Source organism: Rhinolophus sinicus, linkage group LG02 (genome assembly GCF_036562045.2).
Source record: "Rhinolophus sinicus isolate RSC01 linkage group LG02, ASM3656204v1, whole genome shotgun sequence".
In the NCBI taxonomy this organism is placed as follows: Eukaryota; Metazoa; Chordata; class Mammalia; order Chiroptera; family Rhinolophidae; genus Rhinolophus; species Rhinolophus sinicus.
Window position 1 is genome coordinate 86,959,176 of NC_133752.1, and position 21,857 is coordinate 86,981,032.

The 21,857-nt window shown below is 33.2% G+C and overlaps 1 protein-coding gene across 3 annotated transcripts in view; it reads left to right on the forward strand.

The window, feature by feature from the left end:
- Positions 1 to 21,857, forward strand: part of ODAD2 (outer dynein arm docking complex subunit 2) — a 164,057-nt gene that overhangs the window by 17,257 nt on the left and 124,943 nt on the right. For all 3 annotated transcript variants that reach the window (XM_074324752.1, XM_019731479.2, XM_019731480.2), the window contains 4 exons: positions 925 to 1,041; positions 12,534 to 12,736; positions 14,150 to 14,248; positions 17,052 to 17,199. In XM_074324752.1, coding sequence (XP_074180853.1) covers positions 925 to 1,041; positions 12,534 to 12,736; positions 14,150 to 14,248; positions 17,052 to 17,199 — 567 coding nt within the window. The remainder of the gene's footprint in view (positions 1 to 924; positions 1,042 to 12,533; positions 12,737 to 14,149; positions 14,249 to 17,051; positions 17,200 to 21,857) is intronic.

A 21,857-nucleotide genomic window follows, 5' to 3' on the forward strand; every position in this document is an offset into this window, starting at 1 on the left:
CAGGGGTGAGGGGCCATTGCTGGGGTGACTAACAGTAACAGAGGACAAATAGGAGGAGCGTGTCCCTTCTTCCAGCCTTTCAGTCTTGCCTTTCAGCCTTTCAGTTAGAAAACAAGAGAGATTTTTAAAAGGAATGATTTTCTTTCACCATCTAGAGGGGGACAAGGAGTCTTTGCTTCTGTAATAGGCTACTGGTCCAGAAGTGACTTTATTTGATATGGAAACATCTAAGTATTCCTCTCAGTTTAAAAATGAAAGACAAGGAACATGAAACTATTCAGTAATTACAACAAAATGTATAACACTACGGTTATATGTACATTCACGTTTTATAGATCTATATACAACATATGTAACACACTACAGTTATAAATATGTTTGGTTAAGGGAGAATAATAGGGGTAGGAAAGAAGAGGGAAATGAAGAAAGGAAAGAAGTGAGACAGGTAGAAGGTGGAGGGAGAGACAGATGGTTGCATAGAGATCATAACCCTAGAAAATAAGCCTGTAGCAACCATGCTACACACAGAACAAGAACAGAGTGACAAATAGAAACATAGGTTTTTCTGTGGTGACATTCTAATCTTGAGGCCTTTTATGACTTCATCAAAGGCTCTTAAAATCATAATGCATTTTCACATTAGAGGAGCACAGAGGAAAGGATGCTCTGATTTCTCTGCTGAATAGCAGAGTGCTCTATGTGCATATAGGAGTTACTCAGCAAAGGTTTGCTGAATGGATGGATGGATGAATGAATGAATGAATGAATACATTAAGTTAAAAGGGAAGGGGTGCGCCTATACATTTCAACTATCACATGGTCCTTTAGAGAAGAAAACAAGATGTGTGCTTGTGTTGTGATGTACTGATCTGGTTTTTATATTGTTATTACATAAATAATAGCACCAAACTTTTTCTCCCAAAGGGCAAAACAGATGAGGAGGGAGAAATTAATTATGAGAGAAAAGGTGCAATTTATAAAGACCTTGTCACATTTTTAAAACAAAAATCAGCAAAATTTTCAGAAAATATGTCTAAACAGGTAAGTTTTATAGTCTCTTTTGAACTTTCATAGCATTATATATTATTTGATGACAACTTTCTATAGTATAAGAAAATCAAAGTAATTCTGCCTATTTTTGGACACTGCTTTTAATTATTAGTGTTTTTCACAATATAATGTAAAGTAAGAGATATTATCAATGTATTACTTTAAGAATGTTCCTGATTTTCATTAGGTGATAGGTATAATATTTCAAATTGCTTTCTAAGTAGGACTATTTCATCTTCCCTTTTGAATGAATAAGAACAAAGGCCTCAGCCTGTTAATGAAGCCCATGTGTTTTGATTATTTTTATCCTTTCTGGATATCCCATGTTTACTACCCAAGTGGATTGTCTTAATAAGTATGTCAAATGCATGTGCATAAGAACGGTGCTTCCTTTTGTGTCCGCCATGGTTTTCTAAATAGTGCTGGACAAAGAAATCAGTCCATATAATATTTTATGAAATAAAATTTTGGTTGAAGCTGATGTGGGTAAGAAATGATATGCAACAAATACGAATGTGATACACTTAAGCTCCAAGCTGATTTTCAAGCTGGTGTCTGTGTCTTAGCTCCCACATTAAGTAATTTTTCAGGTTTCTTTTCTTTCTGACCCTTCCACTTCTAGAGAGCTCCATTTTCTTCCTAGACTGCTGTTGATTTGTCCTGGAACTTCTCTTTGTCATCATCCTGTGAATTCGTTTTGTTTCCTAGTGTTTGATCAACTGCTTCCTGGATTCCAGTTTTCCTTTGTTGTCATAACAAATATATAAAATATAAAATTTGCCATTTTTACCATTTTAAGTGTATCATTCAGTGGCATTAATTATATTTACAATGTTGTGCAACCACTACTACTGTCTATTTCCCAATCTTTTTCATTATCCCAAACTAAAACTTGTACCCATTAAGTAGTAAGTTCCCAATCCTACTTACCCCAACCCTTGGTAAACCCTAATCCACTTTCTGTGTCTATGAATTTGCCTATTTTAGAGACTTCGTATAAGTGAAACCATACATTTTTGTCCTTTGTGTTTGGCTTATTTCACTTAACATAATGTTTTTAAGATTCATCCATATTGTGGCATGTATCAGAACTCCATTCCTTTTTATGGCTGAATAATATTTCCATTTATGTATATACTACATTTTGTTTATACATTCATCTATTACTAGATACTTTGGTTGTTTCCACCTTTTGGTTACTGTGAAAAATGCTATGAATATTGGCATACAAGTATTTGAGTCCCTGTTTTCAATTCTACCTAGGAGTGAAATTTCTGGATCATATGGTAATTCTGTTTAACTTTTGGAGGAACTGGCAAACTGCTTCCACATTGGCTGAACTGCTTTGCATTTCTACAAGCAATGTACAAGGATTCCAGTTTGTCCACATCCTTATCAACATTATTTTCTGTGTGTGTGTGTGTGTGTGTGTGTGTGTGTGTGTGTGTTATTATAGATATACTAGTAGTGTGACAATGGTATCCCATTGTGGTTTTGGTTTGCATTTCCCTGATGTTTAGTGATGTTGAGTGTATTTTCATGTGGTTATTTGGCCATTTTTATATCTTCTTTGAAGAAACGTCTATTCAAGTCTTTTGCCCATTTTAAAAATTGGATTGTCTTTTTGTTGTTGAATTGTAGGAGTTCTTTAGATATTGTGGATATTAATCCCTTATTGGATAGAAGATTTGCAAATATTTTCTCCCATTCTGTGGTTGTCTTTTACCTTATTTTGATAAGTGTTTTTTGAGGCAAAACATTTTATTTTGATAAAGTCCAATTAATGTGTTTTGTTGTTGTTGCTTATGCTTTTGGTACATATTTAAGAAACTATTGTCAAACCCAAGGTGATAAATATTTGCCCCCATGTTCTAAGGATTTTCTAATTTTAACTCTTAAATTTAGGTCTTTGATTCATTTTGAGTTAAGTTTGTATTTGGTATAAGGTAGGGGTCCAATATCATTTTTTGCATGTATGTAGATACCCAGTTTTCCCAGCACCATTTGTTGAAGAGATTGTTCTTTTTCCATTGAATAGTCTTGGCATCCTTGTTTAAAATCTATTGACCATAGATGTAAAGGTTTATTCTGGGGCTATCAATTCTATTCCATCAGTCTATATGTCTGTCCTTAACAGTCCCATACTGTTTTGATTACTATAGTCTTGTAGTAGTTTTGAATGTGAAATGTGAGTCCTCAAACTTTGTTCTTTATTTTTTTAAGACTATTTATTCTATTTGGAGTCCTTCAACTTTCTGGATTAATTTTAGGCTTGGTTTTACCACTTCTGCAAAGAAAAAAAATACCATTCGGATTTTGATAGGGCTTCTATCAAATCTGTAGATTGCTTTGCATAGTATTGTCCTCTTAACAATATTAAATCTTTCAATCCATGAACACAGGATGTTTTTCCATTTGTTTGTGTCTTCTTTCATTTCTTTCAGCAATGCTTTATAGTTTTTCAGTGTACAAGTCTTTTGTCTCCTTGGTTAAATTTATTCCTAAGTATTTTATCCCTTTAGATGCTATTGTAAATGGAATTTTTTCTTAATTTCCTTTTCGATTGATTACTGCTAGTATATAGAAACACAACTTATTTTTGAATGTTAAAATCAGATCTGATTTTTAATGTAAAATTCAAAATTGAATCCTACAACTTTTCTAAATTCATTTATTAACTCTTTTTCAATCTTTAGATTTGTCTACATATAAGATCATGTCTTCAGTGAACAGAGATATACTTCTTCCTTTCTAATTTGGGTGTTTTTTCTTTTTCTTGCCTAATTACTGTGGCTAGAACTTTCAGGACTATGTTGAATTGAAGTGATGAAAGCAAGTTCCTTGTCTTCTTCCTGATTTTAGTGGAAAAGTTTTCAGGCTTTCACCATTAAATATGACATTAGCTGTGGGCTTTTTATATATTGCCTTTATCATGTTAAGGAATTCCCTGCTATTCAGTTTTCTTTTTCTTGGTGCACACCATCATTTTGGGAGAGCTTCCTGAGAAAAGAGGCACATAGAAAGGAAAAATGGAGGGTAGTATATTTGAAAATATCTTTATTCTTCTCTCTCAGTTGTTTCTATAATGATAATTTGAAAATAATTTTTACTTAGTATTTTAAGGGCATTTTTTATGGGACCTGTTTGTCTTGGCTTTTGTGATCTAACAAAGTCTTTAGGATTTTCTTGTAGCCCTGATGTTCTGTAATTTTCATGATAATATAGTTGGTGCTGATTATTTATTTTTCATTAATGATGACATATGTCCTTAAAAAATGGGAAAAACATTTTTTGTATTACGTCTTTAATCGTTTTACCTTCTGTTCTTTTGGTTCTCTTTTTTGAAACTTACTAGTTGGATGTTGGGCCTCTCCGATTATCTTTTCTGTCACACCCCCACTTTTTGTGTAAATATTCCTTTACTTTATCTTCCAAACATTGAACATATCATCAGAATTTAAGGTCTCTTATTTTTAAGCAACTGGTAACTTTTCCAAAGTGGTTACATTCTCCCTGCAGTGGATGAGAGTTCCAGGTCTTCCACATACTCATCAATAATTGGTATGGTCAAACCTTTAATTTCAGACATTCTAATAGGTGTGCATTGGTGTCTTATTGAATTTTAATTAGCATGTTTCGAATGCATCTTTTCATATGCTTATTTGCCATTCATGTATCTTAAGTGCTAGAGTGTCTATTCAGATCTTTTGCCCACTTTTAAATTGGATTCATTTTTTTTTTATTTTTGAGTTATGAGATATCTTTAAATATATTCTTGACTTATGTATTCCATCAGACATATGATTTTTGAAATATTTCAGTTTGTGGCTTGTCATTTCATTCTCTAAACAGGGTCTTTCAAAGAGCAAATCTCCTCAATTCTGATAAAGTCCAACTTACTAATGTTTTATAGTGTTGTATCTAATAAAGCTTTGCCAAACCCAATGTCACAAAGATTTTCTCCAATGTTCTAAAGTTTTTAAATGCTATATTTTACATTTAGACCTATGGTCCATTCTGTTTGTTTTGTTGTTGTTGTTGTTTTGTGTGTTTTTTTGTACATGACATGAGGTATGGATTAAAGATGCTTTTTTTTCTTTTGCATGTAGATATATAGTTGTTCCAGCACCATTTGTTGAAAAAGCTATCCTTTTCCCACTGTATTTCCTTTATACCTTTGTGAAAAATCAGTTGCCCATTTATATGGGTGTATTTAGTTTAGTTGATCCTTTTGTCTATTTTTATACCAGTATTACACTGTCTTGATTACTGTAGCTTCATAATAAGTCTTGAAGTCAAGTAGTGTCAGTATTCCAATGTTGTTCTGTTTCAAAGTTGTTTGGCTATTCTATATCTTTTGCATGTTTTGCATGTGCATTAGAATATTAAAGTCAGCTTATCAATTTCTTCATAAAAACCTGCCTGTATTTCATATTAAGCGGCTATTGTTAATGATAGATTTAAAATTTCAATTTCTGATTATTTGTTTCTACTATATAAATATATACTTGATTTTTGTATCTTCATTTTATATTCTGAAACCTTGTTAAACTCTCTTAATAGTTCTAGTATCTAGTTTGTAGATTCCAGAGGGTTTTTTATATAGACTATCATGTTGTCTGTGAATAAAGACCATTTTACCTCTTTCTTTCCAATTTTAGTCATTTTATTTCTTTTTCTTTCCTTAATGTACTAACTGGAACCTCCAGTACAGAATTGATTAGAAGTGTCTCTTGTTCCTGATGGCAAAGGGAAAACTTTCAGTTTTTTATTGAGTATGATGTTAGCTGTAGGTTTTTCATAGATGACATTTCTAGGATTGAGGAAGTTCCCCTCTAATTCCAAGTTGTTGAGAATTATTATTCGGAATGGAAGTTGGATTTTATCAAATGATATTTCTGTACCTATTGAGACAATCTCTCTTTTTTTTTTTTTTTTTTTTAGTTTAACATGGTAAGTTATATTGATTTTCAAATGATAAATCAACCTTACACTTCTGGGACAAACTTCATTTGTTCAGGATATATTATAGTTTTAATATGTTTTTGCATTTACTTTGCTAAGATTTGAATTTTTTGATGTATGACACCATCTTTTATGTGCTCCAAGTAAAATATTACATCTCTATTTATAAGATTATTGGTGTATAGTTTTTCTTTTATTTAATGTCCTTGTCTGGTTTTGGTATCAAAGTAATACTGGCCTTACGGAATTAGTTGGAAAGTTTTATCTCCTCTTCAGTTTTCTGGAAGCATTTATGTAGAATTGGTATTATTAAATGTTTGGTGGAATTCACCGGTAGAGCCGTTTGGGCCTGGAGTGTTCTTTGTGGGCAAGTTTTTAACTACAAATTCAATATCTGTACTAATTATAGGGCCATGAAGGTTATCTGTTTCTTCTTGAGAGAACTTTGGTAGAGTGTCTTTAAAGGGATTTGTCCATTCATCTAAGTTGTTGAATTTATTGGCATAAACTTGTTCTTAGTATTCACTTATTAATCTTTTAATACTATAGAATTTGTAACTATTGTTTTCTCTCTCATTCCTGATATTGATCATTGTGTTTTATTTTTTCTTTATCCATCAGACTGGAGGTCTGTCAATTTTCTCAAAAAAGCAGCTTTTGAATTCATTGATTTTTCTGTTTTTCTTTTTTCTACTTCACTTTGGTGTAATTTCTTTTTTACTTTGGATTTCATTTACTCTTTTTTTTCTTTTCCTTTTTATAAATTAAATTTCATTGGGGTGACAATGGTTAGTAAAATTATATAGGTTTCACGTGTACAATTCTGTAATATATCATCTGTATATCACATTGTGTGTTCGCTGCCCAGAGTCAGTTCTCCTTCCATCACCATATATTAGAAAAAGTTGAGAACCATATGACTTCACTGATATGTGGGATATAAAACTGAAAGCAATAAAGAAGTAAGACAGACAAATAAAGAAACACAAACTCATAGAAACAGACAATAGTTTAGTGGTTACCAGAGGGTAAGGCGACAGAAGTGGTAGAAGAGGATAAACAAGGTCATTTACCTTCTATCTGTAGGCTTTCCCCCCCCGTTTTATCATACATTTAATTTAATCTAGTTATATTTGTATTTAAAGGAATTTCGGTGGTTTCAAATGTCAATAATATTTTACTTGGAGCATATAAAAGATGGTGTCATACACCAAAAATATTCATATTAGTTAAAAGAATTCTCTTAAATCTACATTCCACTACAGAGAAGATATTTATCTTTTGGACAAGCACATTCAGGGGATACATTAATTTCCTGGTGCTAGCAAGTGAGCACCTCACTGGGGGCAGGACAGTGGTAAAATGTAAGGCAGTCTTCATTCTTCTCTTCCCACCATAGTGGTTGACACTTTGGTTGTGCATCCTATTTTTTTATGTTCTATTTTTACATCGTTCTGCCTGTTTGTGATTTCTGTTGCTCTTTTTCTAGTTTCTTAAGGTGGCAGCTTAGACTATTGATTTTAGAGTTTTCTGTCCTAATGTAAGCATTTAGTGTCATACATTTTCCTAATAGAACTTCAACTGTCTCCCACACATTTTGATATGTTTTATTTTCATTTTCATTGTTTTGTGAATTTAAAAAAAATTCATTGAGACTTCCTCTTTAATCCATAGATTATTTAGAAGTGTATTGTTTAGTGTACAAGTATTTGGAGATTTTCTTATTATGTTCCTATTATTGCTGGTTTTATTCCATTGTGGTCAGAGACTACACTCTGAAGAATTTTATTTTAAATTTGTTGAGGTTTGTTGTATGACCTAGGATATGGTCTATCTTGGTGTATGTTCTTTAGATGCTTAAAAATAATGTGTAATCTGCTGTGTTGGTTGGAGTATTCTATAAATGTGGATTAAATCATGTGGTTTTTGGTGATGTTGAGTTCCTGTATCCTTGCTGATTTTCTATCAGGTGTTGAGAGAGAAGTGTTGTAGATTTGTCTATTTCTCTGTTCAGTTCTATCTGTTTTTGTATTTGCAGCGAGGCAAATGCATTTAGGATCATTGTGTCTTCTTGATAGATTGATCATTTTATCATTATGTAGTGTCCCTCTCTGTCTTTGGTAATTTTCTTTTTTCTGAAGTTTACTTAATCTGATGTTAATATAGTCACTCCTGCTTTCTTTTAACTAATATTTGCATGGTATATTTTTTCCTTCCTTTTTGCTTTCAAACTGCTTATATCATTATATTCAAAGTGAGTTTCTTATAGACAGCATATAAGGAGTCATTTTTTAAATCCACCCTGTGAAACTTTACTGATGGGTGTGTCTAGATAATTTACATTGAATTATTGATATGTTAGGGTGTAAGTCTGCCGGTTTAGTTTTGTTTTCTGTTCATTCCTTCTGTTTTTCATTTTCCTTTGTCTTGTTTTTCTTTGGATTGCTTGAACATATTTTTTTGAATTCCATTTTGATTTACCCATAGTGTTTTGAATGTATCTCTTTGTATAGATTGTTTTGTGGTTGCTATAGGTATTGCATTATATTATACATACATAATTTATAATGATCTACTTATTTGACATTTTACCGGTTTGTGTGAAGTATAGAAACCATATCTCCCTTCAAGCCCTTTACCCTCTCTTATTTGCAATTGTTTTTATTTCCTCTACATATATTTATAACTAATGAGACAAAAATGTTATAAGTTTTGCTTCTACCACCAAACATCATTTAGAAAACTCAAGAGGAGAATGTCTTTTGTATTTACCCCTACTTTTTTTCTGACCACTGTTCTCTTTCTTTCTGATGGTTCAAGTTTCCTTCTTTTATTGTATCTTTTCTGTCTAAGAACTTACTCTGGTTAGTGAAATTACATAGGTTTCAAGTGTACAATTCTATAATACATCATGTATATATCACATTGTATGCTAAACATGCAGAGTCAGTTCTCCTTCCATCACCATATATTTAACCCCCTTTACCCTCTTCTACCATCTCCCTACCCCCTTACCCTCTGGTAACCACTAAACTGTCACCCCAATAAATTTAATTTTAAAAAAAGAACTTACTCTTTTAGGGTAGGTATGTTGATGAAAAATTCTCTTAGTTTTCCTTTATCTGAGAATATCTTGGATTTTCCTTCATCTCTGAAGAATATTTTTACTGGATATGATATTCTAGGTTGACATTCCTTTACACTCGGCACTTGAAAAATGTTCCAGTCTTTCTGGCTTCCATGATTTCTCATGAAAAATCTGTTGTTTCAATTGTTTTCCTCTTGATAAAATATTGTTTCTCTCTTGCTTTTAAGAATTTTCCTTGTCTTTAGTATTATGGAGTTTGATTATTATGTGTCTTGGCATGGCTTTTGGGGGTTGATTGTGTTTAGGGTTTGCTCAGCTTCTTAAATCTTTGATTTATATATTTTTCCAAGTTTGGGAACTTTTCAGACATTCTTAGAATACATTTTCTTTCTTTTTTTAAAAAATTTATTGGGGTGACAATTGTCAGCAAAACTACATAGAATACATTTTCAGTCTGACCTTATTATTCCTCTCCTTCTGGTTCTCTGCTGACATGCATGTTAGATTTTTTTCTTGTGGTCCCACAGATCTTGAAGCTCTGTTCATTTTTTCCCCCTCAATCTGTTTCCTTTTTCTTGTTCAGATTAGGTAATTTCTCTTGCTGTATCTTCAAATTAATGCATTCTCCCTTCTGTCCTTTCCATCCTATTGCTGAACCTATCAGTGAGCTATTTTGGTTTGTAAATTTCAATTTTTTAAAATTTTTATTTGGTTATTCTTTATATCTTCTCTTTATTTGCTGAGACTTTCTAGTATTTCATTTGTTTCAAGTCTCTGTAATTGCTCAGTGAAGCATTTTTATGATGGCTGCTCTAAAATCTTGTCAGGTTATTCCAACATCTATTTCATCTTGGTATAAGCATCTATTTATCATCCTTTCTCATTCAAGTTGTGATCTTCCTGGTTCTTGAGATCTTCCTTGGTATAATGAGTAAAATGATATTTTGTGTGTTGGAAATTTTTGGCATTACGTTAAACTTTGGATTTTATTTAAATTTTTTGTTTTAGCAGACCTTCTCTGACACCTAACTGGTGGAAATCTGGGAGTACTGCAAGGTGGGGGGTGAAAGGCCAAGTTCCCCACTTAGTCTCCATTGACAACCCTGGTGGTGTAGGTACTTCATTATCGCTGAGCAGCGGTGAAGGTTCAGTCTCCCTACTGGGCCTCTGCTGACACTGCCCTGGGTAAGAGGGGGAGAGTGCTTTATTACATTCTTCCCATGTAATAAGGGGAGGTCTAAGGCCTCCTCTTAGACCATGGTAGAAGAGCCCATCACTGCTTGGAGGTGGTGTTGTGTTACTACCATTGTATTAAGTTTAATGCCATTGTATTAAGAGAACATATTTTGTTATGGTTTTAATTCTTTTAAGTATGTTGATGTTTGTTTTATGGCCCAGATTATGGTCTATCCTGGTGAACTTTTCTTTGTGCATTTGAGAAGAATGTGTATTCTGCTGCTGTTGGCTGACATATTCTATAAATATCAATTAAGTCAAGTTGATTAATAGTGTTGCTCAGATTGTCTATATTCTTATTAATTTTTTTTGTCTGCTCATTTTATTGATTACTGAGAGAGGAGTTTTCAATTTTCCCAATTGTGAATTTATGTATTTTTCCTTTTAGTTGTTTTTGCATCATATATTTTGAAGTTCTGTTGTTTAGTGAATACACAATTAGAATTGTGCATTGTTATTATGTATCTTCCTCTTTGATAATATTATTTGTGTTGAAGTCTGTTTTGTCTGATTGTAATATAGCTATTCCTGCTTCCTTTTAATTGTTGTTTGCATGGAAAATTTTCATTAGCATTTTACTTTTAATATATTTATATCTTTATATATAAAATGGTTTCTTTTAGAGCACAAATAGTTGTAGTTTCCCTTTTTCATCCAAACTGATGATTTCTCTTTCAGATGAAGTTTCTAAGCCTTTTTTATTTAATGTAACTACTGATAGAGTTGAATTTAAATTTACTATCTTGCTAGTTATTTTCCATTTGTCCCATTTGTTCTTTTTTTCTTCTTTTTTGTCCCTTTTGAATTGAGCTCTTAGAAATGATTCCATTTTATTTATGCTACTAGTTAATCAGTTATACTTTTTTAAAATTAAAATTTATTGGGGTGACAATGGTTAGTAAAATTACATAGTTTTCAAGTGTACAATTATACTTTTTTGTAAAAGTTTCTTAGTTGCTGTCTTAGGGATTATAATATACATATATACATATATATGTGTGTGTGTATATATATATATATATATATATAATTTATTATGTCTGACTTTAAATAATATTATACAATTTTACAAATAGTTTAAATAATAGTATATCTTGAATGCCCCACCCTATCCTTTGTGCTAGTTTTGGCATACGTTTCACTTTTACATGCTATTAACCCCTCAAAACACTGTTACTATTTTATAGTTCAGAATGATCAGAATGATTAAAAAGGTTAGAGTCTTTTCTATTATATTTATTTTTACCATTTCTACAGGTTTTCATTTCTTTGCGTAGATCTGTGTTTCTAATGGTATGATATTCCTTTTGACTGAGAACTTCATCAACGTTTCTTCTAGCACAAGCTTTCTGACAGTGAATTCTCAGTTTCTGTTCATCTGTGAAAGTCCTTATTTATTTTTATCTTCATCTTTGAAATATTTTCTTTTGTCTCAGTATAGAATTTTGGGCTGACAAGTTTGGGTTTTATTTTCCCTTTTAGTACTTTAAAAATATAATTCCCTTTTTTTCTGGCTTGCATTGTTTCTGATGAGAAGTCTCTTTTTTTTCGTATTTTTTTTTTTAAATTAAAGTTTATTGGGGTGACAACTGTTAGTAAAGTTACATAGGTTTCAGGTGTACAATTCTGTAATACATCATCTATATATATCACATTGTGTGTTACCACCCAAAGTTAGTTCTCCTTCCATCATTATATATTTGACCCCCTTAACCCTCATCCTCCATCCCCTTTCCCCCTTACCCTGTGGTAACCACTAGCTCTTTTAACTGTTATGTTTCCTCCTCTGTCTATAATGTGTCTTTGGTTTCTGGCTACTTGTAAGACGTTCTCTTTATTCTTGGTTTTAGCAATTTGAATATGATGAGTCCCAGTCAATACAGGGTTTGAATTTAATTTTTTCTAGTGGTGGTGAGGAGTGAGGTGGTCCAGCACTGCTGTTGTATCTGTGCTATACCAGAAGTGAAGTTTAGAAATATCACATTACTGTCAGTGTAACTCCAATAGAGGCCTCGGTCCTGAAGTTTGCCCTTATTCAATTTGTATCATCAAGCAACACAAGTTAGATGTATCTGAGACTTCCTTTTCTGAATTTATCACCAGTATTAATTTTCAGATAGCACTAGATAATTCAGAAGTGATATCATTGTAAATATTCTTCTTTTTTTTTTCATTTTTTAAAAAAATAAAACAGACTAGATTGACTGAAAAACAGCAGAAGGTAAAGGATCAACCTAAGAAGGCACCGAAGAAGGAAGAAGCAGATGCCTTACGTAAATCTATTACTAGTTCAAACAAGAGTAAGCTGGAGAATAACCAAATTAATTTTGGGAAGAATCAAATGACCAAGAGATTAGAGCCAAGATTAAACTTGAAGACCACTGTTGATTTCAAAAGGTATGTAGACACTTGCATGATGGGATTATTTTTTGAAAACATCTTCAGTAACCACGTTTGCCTAATTTTTCACATAACTTTATTTCATAGTAGAAAAATACAGACTAGTGAAAAAAATCACCTCCCTGATAGTACAAGTTGATTCCTTCCTGTTCCTCTTCTTGTTTCAAACAGAGAGATTTGACAGTCAACATTGTTTACGTGTGGGCACTGTGAAGGGAAGGGAAGAACACAATTCACTTTCATGTAGTTGATGAGGCAGGGCAAATAACATGTGAAAAAGATGTTAAAATACATGGAGCAATCACATGGGGAATATAAACAGTGGTAGGATCCTAAGTAAGTGCTAGAGGAATTTGGATTAAAATTATGTGGAGTTAATTAGCGGAAACCTTCTACTATCTGCTCTAGAAACTGAACTTATAAGTAAATACTACAAAAAGGCTAGAGCCTGAAAAATAGTAACAGGCTTAAGTCAAGTGGACACTGGTTTGATGAATGTCTGAAAGATACAAGACTGGCTCCATTTAGGACCCTCTATAAGTAGGTGCCAAAGCAAAGATTAAGGGCCAGTGTTAAGTAAATGTTAAGGCAGTCAGAAGCAGTAAGAGCACTTTTTAAAATTTAGCAAATACTCTTGCAAGTTTCAGCCTATTTTTAATTTCTATGTTGTCATTTGATTGGGTTAAGAACTGGCTCCCAGCTGGTCACACAAGAACCCTCCCCTGCAGGGATTCTGAGCACCATGGGGTGATTTTGTTTGGAGGCAAACCCAGAGAGCTTACAGGAAGGAGTCCTGTGGAAAGAGGAGACACTCTTGCTCTCCTGCTTTTCATTGATTTTAGGGTGTTTGATCTTTGTGACTCTGTTGGAAAGAATGAGTCTGAAAATGATAAGTGTAGCTTACTCTGTTAACCGGGAGGTGGATTTTTAAATTCTGCTTTTCCCATGTGCTTATATTTTTCAATTAAGCATTTACTTAAGTATCTAATGAAAATCCAATAGGTGCCAAGGACTTTGCTAAACCTGGGAACACCTAGAAAACCAGATAAGGCCCTGCTGTAATGTTGAGTAGGGAAGGTAAGAAGAGGCAACAATGTTAGGGCAGTAAACCGATAGATTAGAAAGCACAGAGTGAAGGACTGTCACAAAAATGGCAGCACATGAAGACCTACTCCTAGTACAAAGAAATACTGGACAAAATGTTGCTTTGTTATATTAATAGAAAATGCATGGCTGTGCTTAAAGGACAAAAAGGTATCAGATGAGGCTGGAACGAATCATCGTGTGTGTCAGGAAAACAGACCCTTTGGGTGCATGAAAATGATGGAATATTTGTATACATTTCTATTTTTAATTTTTTATTAATCAGCATGAAGTAATTAATAAAGGTCATTTTTTTTTTTTTTTTAGCCGCAAAATCTCCGTAAGAGACACCCAAGAAAAAAAACATGGAGGAAGACCTGAAAAGTCAATACCACCTGTTTCACCTGGAAGAGCACAATTAGTTCAGTATGTTTCTGTTAACATGAAAAGTTCTTTTAAGCTATTTCATACACAATGGTCTAATTAATGCTAATTAAAGGCATTCTTACTATTATATTAGGGTCCTAAGACATCTATTAATATATTGACAGTGACTATGAATGTTGTAAAAATGATAATACTGGCTTTCTTGAAATATATTTACAAGTTATCCTTTCAATGAAGTTACTTGAAATACAAGGATTTGCTGGTATTAATTAACCTTATAAAATGCATTTAATGCAAAGAGCAGTGAACTAGTGGTAGGAAAATGGACTCTTAGCTGATCTCTTGCCTCTGAACGATCCTATCATAGCAAGGTTGAGTCATCTTTCTGGGCCTTGCTTTACTGATGACTGATGGCTCTGTCAGTTCTAAACTGATGTATGTTATTTCTTGTTAAAACAGCCATTAATAGAAGGCTAACTAATAAACTTCTTGCCCGATTTTCAGTTTGACAACAAAAGCAACATATTTGGAGGAGGGTCAGCCACTCTTATTAGAAAGTTTTAGAGTGGTGGTGGGAAGATATGGCAGACATTTCACATTTAAACTGTGCACGCTTGGGATAAAACCAAACTTTAAGACACTCTACTCCATTTATGCTATATTTTTGGGGGAAGAGGGGTCAACATAATAAACTATTCAATTTTTTGACAATTTTTAAAAACTTTATTTTGAAATAATTATAGATTCACAGAACGTTGCGGAAATAATACAGAGAGGGCTTCTCTACTCTTCACCTAGCTTCCCCCAGTGGTTGCATCTTGGGTAACTATAGTACAATATCAAAACCAGGAGATTAACATTGGTACAAAGTATGTGTATAGTTCCATGTCATTTTATCCCGTGTAGATTGGTGTGGTGACCATGACAATCAGGATACAGAACTGTTCCATCACTATATGGAACTCTCCTGCTACCCTTTTATGGTCATACCCACTCCCCTCCCCTGATCATTCTCAATTCCTGGCAACCGATAATCTCTTTTCCATTTTTAGAATTTTGTCATTTTGAGAATGTCATATGTGTAGAATCATCCAATTCTGATAGTAGTAGCCTTTTTTCATCCCCATAATACCTTTAATAGCCATCTAAGTTGTTGTGTGCAGTAATAGCTTGTCCCTTTTTATTGCTAAATACCATTCCATGGTATAGATTTTCCATAGTTTAATTATTCACCTATTGAGGAAAATTTCAGTTCTTTGCAGTTTTTGGCTATTAACACCAAAGCAGCTATGAACGGTCATATACAGGTTTTTGTATGGATGTGAGTTTTCATTTCTCTAGGATAAATGCCCAATTGCTGATACATGTAGTAATCATGTGTTTAGCTTTCTAAGATATTACCAAATTCTTCCAGAGTGGCCATACTATGTTACACTCTCACCAATAATGTATGGGACTCAGTTTCTCCTTGTCCTTGCCAGCATTTGGTATTGCCATGTCTTTTATTTTAACTGTTCTAGAAGATGTATAGTGATGTCTCATTGTGGTCTTAGCATTTCCCTAATGGCTAGTGATGTTGAACATCTTTTTATGAGCTATTGCCATCCATGTATGTTCTTCAGTGAAATGTCTCATTATATCTTTTGCTAATTTTCCAGTTCGATAATTTTTTAAATGTTGAATTTTAAGAGTTCTTTATCTATTTTGGGGATATCCTTTGTTGGATATGTAGTTTGCAAATATGTTCTCCTCTCTGTAATTTGTGTTTTCATCCTCTTAATATAGGGTCTCTCATAAAACAAGATTTTAATTTTGATGAAGTTCAATTTATCAATTTTTTCTTTTATGGATTATGCGTCAGATGTCATGTCTAAGAATTCTTTATGAAGCCATTAGCACTGAAGATTATCTCCTTTGTTTTTGTCCAAAAGTTTTGATAGTTTTACATTTTACATTAAATACTGTGATCCAGTTTGAGTTAATTTTATATGAGGTATGAGATTTAGGTCAAAGTTCCTTTTTCTTTCTTTCTTTTTCTTTTTTTTGACTGTGAATGTCTACTTGCTCCAGCCTCATTTGAAGAAAAGGCTGTCTTTCTACCACTGAATTGCTTTTGCACCTTTGTTAAAATCAGTTGGGTATACTTGTGTGGGTCCATTTCTGGGTCTCTATTATGTTCAGTTGATTTTTATATCTAACCCTTCACCAATACCACACTGTCTTGATTACTGTAGCTATACAGTAAATCTTGAAATCTGGAAAATATTTCTTCTCACTTTCTTTTTTTTCAAAAATTGTGTTAGCTATTCTAGTTCCTTTCCTTCCCATATAAATTTAGAATAATCTTGTTATATCTACAGAAAAACTTACTGAAGGTTTTCATGCAAATTGCATTAAACCTCTACCAATTTGGGGAGAATTGGGATCTTAACTATGTAAACTCTTAAAATGAATGGACACTATATTTCTCTCTATTTGTTTAGGTATTTGATTTCTTTCACCAGCATTTTGTAGTTTTCAGCATACACGTCCTGTACAAGTTTTCTTAGATTTCTATCTAGAACGAGACATTCCAGTATTGTGTTGAATAGCAGTGGCCAAAGTGAACAAACACCCTTGCTTGTTCTCGATCTGAGGGGAAGGGCATTCAGTCTCTCACCATTAAGTATGACAATAGTATAGGTTTTGTATATATTCTTTATCAAATTGAGGCAGTTCCCCTCTGTTCTTGTTTTTCTGAGTTTTTATCACTTATGTATGTGATACTGAAATAGTAACATTATAACCATGTCCATGCTGTAACATTAATATGTTCATTATATGTTGTTGTTATTGTTCTTAGTAAGAATGCTGGCAAGACTGAGGAAGTTATTAGTGAAAGCTCCTCAGAGAGTGAAGAAGATGAAGAACCACCTTATCATCGTCAGGAAGCAAATGCAAATTTGTCATCAGAATATTGGCAAATTCAGAAGTTAGTGAAATATTTAAAGGTAAGAGAAATCTTTTGTACTATGTTTGCAATGTCTGTTTGGTTTATTTTTTAAATGAATTATTCATCTTTTTCAGTTATCGTTCACATTCAGTATTTTACATTGGTTTCAGATGTACAGCATAGTGGTTAGACATTTATATAATTTATGTAGTGCCCTCCCACCTGGCACTATACATAGTTGTTGCAACATTATTGACCATATTCTCCGTGCTGTATTTTACATCCCCATGACTATGTTATAACTATCAATTTGTCTGAGTATTTCTTAATCCCTTCACCTCTTTCACCAGCTTCCCAACCCTCCGCCCCTCTGGAAACCATTAGTCTGTTCTCTATGTCTATAAGTCTCTTTCTGTTTTATTTGTTCATTTATTTCATTAGATTCCACATATAAGTAAGATCATATGGTATTTGTTTTTCTCTATTTGACTTATTTCATTTAGCAGAATACCTTCTGGGTCCATCCATGTTGTTGCAAATCGTAAGATTTCGTTCTTTTTATGGCTGTGTAATATTCCATATATATATATATCACCCTTTCTTTATCCAATTGTTTATTGATGGACACTTGTGTTGCTTACATATCTTGGCTATTGTATGAGGTGTGATCAAACAATATGTTGAATGTTTAAATAAAAAAATTTATTACAGTAAAAGACACATTGCCATTAACCCCCCTCAAAATATGCTCCCTCTATTTGAACACATTTATCCCATCATTCTTGCCACTTTCTGAAGCAATTCTGGAAGTCCTCTTTCATGAGTGTCTTTAGTTGTGCTGTTATGGCTGCCTTGATGTCCTGAATCAATTCAAAACATTTACCTTTCATGGTCATTTTGACTTTGGGGAAGAGCCAGAAGTCCCAAGGTGCCAGATCCAGTGAATAAGGTGGATGAGGACACACCATAATGTTTTTATTTGACAGAAATTGCCGTAGCAGAAGCAATGTGATGGTGATCAAAAAATACGGTAAATGCTGCTGCTGAGTGCCATCCAATGGAAAGGCAAAGATCTTCAATATGGGAAGTGGTACATTAGTAACAGATTTCAACTTGTTCAGTGCAGTCAGTCGGGTGTGAGCTACAGTTGAGAGGTGTGTTTTAAAGTGTGTCATAAATCATTCTTCATCATGACAACGCTTTGTGTCACACATTGCTTCTGGTATATGGCAATTTCTGTCAAATAAAAACATTATGGTGTGTCCTCATCCACCTTATTCACTGTATCCGGCACTGTGCAACTTCTGGCTCTTCCCCAAAGTCAGAATGATTCAGGACATTGAAGCAGCCACAACAGTACAACTAAACTCATGAAAGAGGACTTCCAGAACTGCTTCAGAAAGTGGCAAGAATAATGGGATAAATGTGTTCAAAGTAGGGCAGTGTATTGAGGGGGATTAATGGCAATGTGTCATTAAGTGTAATAAATTTTTTATTTATTTAAACATTCACAGTATTGTTTGATCACACCTCTTATGTTCCCACTATTTCCACTTTGCTGAGAGTTTTAATCATAAACGGATTCTGGATTTTGTCAAATACTTTTTTTTGCATCTGTTGATATGATCATATGATTTTTATCTTTCATTTTGTTTATGTGGTTTAGCACGTTAGTTGATTTGTGGATATTGAACCAACCATGCATCCCAGGAATAAATCCCACTTGGTCATAGTGTATAATATTTTTAATGTGTTGCTGTATTCAGTTTGCTCATATTTGGTTGAGGATTTTTGCATTTATGGTCATCAGGGATATTGGTCTGTAATTTTCTTTTTTTGTAATGTCTTTGTCTGGTTTTGGAATCAAGGTAATGGTGGTCTCATAAAATGAGCTTGGGAGCTTTCCTTCCACTTGAATTTGTTGGAACAGTTTTAGAAAAATAGGTATTAACTCTCTTTGAATGTTTGGTAAAATTTACCTGTGAAGCCATGCAATTCAGGATTTTTGTTGGTGGGAGATTTTTGATTGCTGATTTGATTTAGTTAGTAGTAATCGGTCGGTTTAGATTTTCTATTTCTTCTTGATTCAGTCTTGGAAGACTATGTTTCTAGGAATTTATCCATTTCTTTCAGATTGTCCAACTTGTGGTCATATGATTGTTCATAATATTTTTATGTGGTGTCAGTTGTCACTTCTCCTCTTTCATTTCTGATTTTATTCATTTGGGTCCTCTCTCATTTTTCTTTTTTTTTTTTAATCAAAGTTTATTGGGGTGACAATGGTTAGTAAAGTTACAAGTTTAGTGGTTACCAGAGAGTAAGGGGGGAGGGGAGTGGTAGATGAGGGTAAATAGTGTCAAATATATGGTAATGGAAGGAGAACTGACTGGGTGATGTACTCACAATGTGATATATAGATGATGTATTACAGAATTGTACTCCTGAAACCTATATAACTTTACTAACCATTGTCATCTTTTTTTAGCTTGATGAGTCTGCCTAAAGGTTTATCAATTTTCTTTATCATTTTAAAGAACCAGCCTTTGTTTTCATTGATTTTTGTATTTTTTTAGACTCTGTTTCATGTAGTTACATTCTGATCTTTATTACTTTTCTTTCTACTCACTTTAGGCTTTGTTTGTTGTTCTTTTTCTCGTTCCTTTAGGTGTGAGTTTAGATTGTTTATTTGCAATTTTTCTTGTTTCTTGAGGTAGGCCCTTATTGCTGTAAATTTCCCTCATAGGACTGAATTTGCTGTGTCACTTAGATATTGGGCATTGTGTTTTCATTTTCATTTGTCTCAAGGTATTTTTTCATTTCTTCCTTGATCTCGTTGTTGACCCATTTATTATTTATTACCATGTTATTTAGCCTCCATGTGTTTGTGAGTTTTTCTTTTTTTTTTTTCTTGTAATCAATTTTTAGTTTTATACCATTGTGGTCAGAAAAGAGGCTTGATATGATCAGTCTTCTTAAATTTATTGAGACTTATTTTGTGGCTTAACATGTAGTCTATCTTGGAAAATGTTCCACATACACTTGAAAAGAATGTATATTCTGCTGCTTTAGCATGAAATACCCTAAAAATATCAATTAAATTTATCTGGTCTAGTGTGTCATTTAAGGCTGCTGTTTCCTTGTTGATTTTCTGTCTTGAAGATCTGTCCACTGGTGTCAATGGGGAGTTAAAGTCCCCTACTATGAATGTATCACTGTCAATCTCTCCCTCTATGTTGGTCAATATTTGCTTTATATATTTAGGTGCTCCTATTTGGGATGCATAAATGTTCACAAGGGTTATATCCTCTTGTTATATTGATCCCATTATCCTTATGTAATGTCCCTCTTTGTCTATTATTATAACCTTTGTTTTAAAGTCAATTTCATCTGGCATAGGTATTGCCACCCCATTTTTTTTTTTCATTTCTATTCACATAAAATACCTTTTTCTAACCCTTTACTTTCAGTCTGTGTGTGTCTTTCAATCTGAAATGGGTCTCTTGTAGATAACACATGTATGAGTCTTGTTTCCTTGTCTATTCAGCTACCCTATTTCTTTTGATTGGAGATTTTAATCCATTTATATTTAAAGTGATTATTGATAGATACATAGTTATTGACATTTTATTTTTCATCTTTATATACTTTTCTTTCCCCCGTATTCTTCTTAAAGAAATCCCCTTAATATTTCTTGTAATATTGGTTTGGCGGTGATAAATTCCATTAGCTTTCTCTTGGTCTGGGAAGCTCTTTCTCTCTTCATCAATTTTAAGTGATAACCTTGCTGGGTAGACTAGTCTTGGTTGTAGGTCCTTGCTTTTATCACTTTAAATATTTCATGCTAATCCCTTCTGGCCTGCAAAATTTCTGTGGAGAAGTCAACTGGCAATCTTATGGGAGTTTACTTGTAAGTAACTAGTTGCCTTTCTCTTGCTGTTTTTAGGATTCTCTCTTTGTCTTTAACTTTTGCCATTTTAATTATGATGTGTTTTGGTGTGGGCCTGTTTGGGTTCATCTTGTTTGGGACTCACTATGCTTCATAGACTTGTATGTCTATTTCCTTTACCAGGTTAGGGAAGTTTTTCACCATTATTTCTTCAAATAGGTTTTTAACTCCTTGCTCTCTGTCTCTTTCTAGGGTACCCCTATGATGTGAATGTTGTTACACTTGATATTTTCCCAGAGGTCTCTTAAACTATCCTTAGTTTTTCAAATTCTTTTTTCTTTTTGCTGTTTTGATTGGGATTTTTCTGCTACTTTGTCTTCCAAATCGATCCTGATCCTCTGCTTCATCTAGTCTGCTGGTGATTCCTTCTAGTGCAGTCTTCATTTCAGTCATTCTATTCTTCATTTCTGCTCGTTCTTTTTTATGGTTTCTATATCCTTATTTTTCCCTTGCTATCTCTTTTTGAAGTTCTCACTAAGTTCCTTGAGCATTCTTTTTTTTTTTTTTTTTGGTTGCATTTTTTCTTTATGAAAGTTTATTGGGGTGACAATTGTTAGTAAAGTTACATAGATTTCAGGTGTATAATTCTGTAATATATCATCTCTATATCACATTGTGTGTTCACCACCCAGAGTCAGTTCTCTTTTCACCACCATTTATTGGATCCTTGAGCATTCCTATAACCATTGTTTTGAACTCTGTATCTGGTAAGTTGCTTTCCTCCATTTTGTTTAGTTCTTCTTCTGGAGTTATCTCCTGTTCTGTAATTT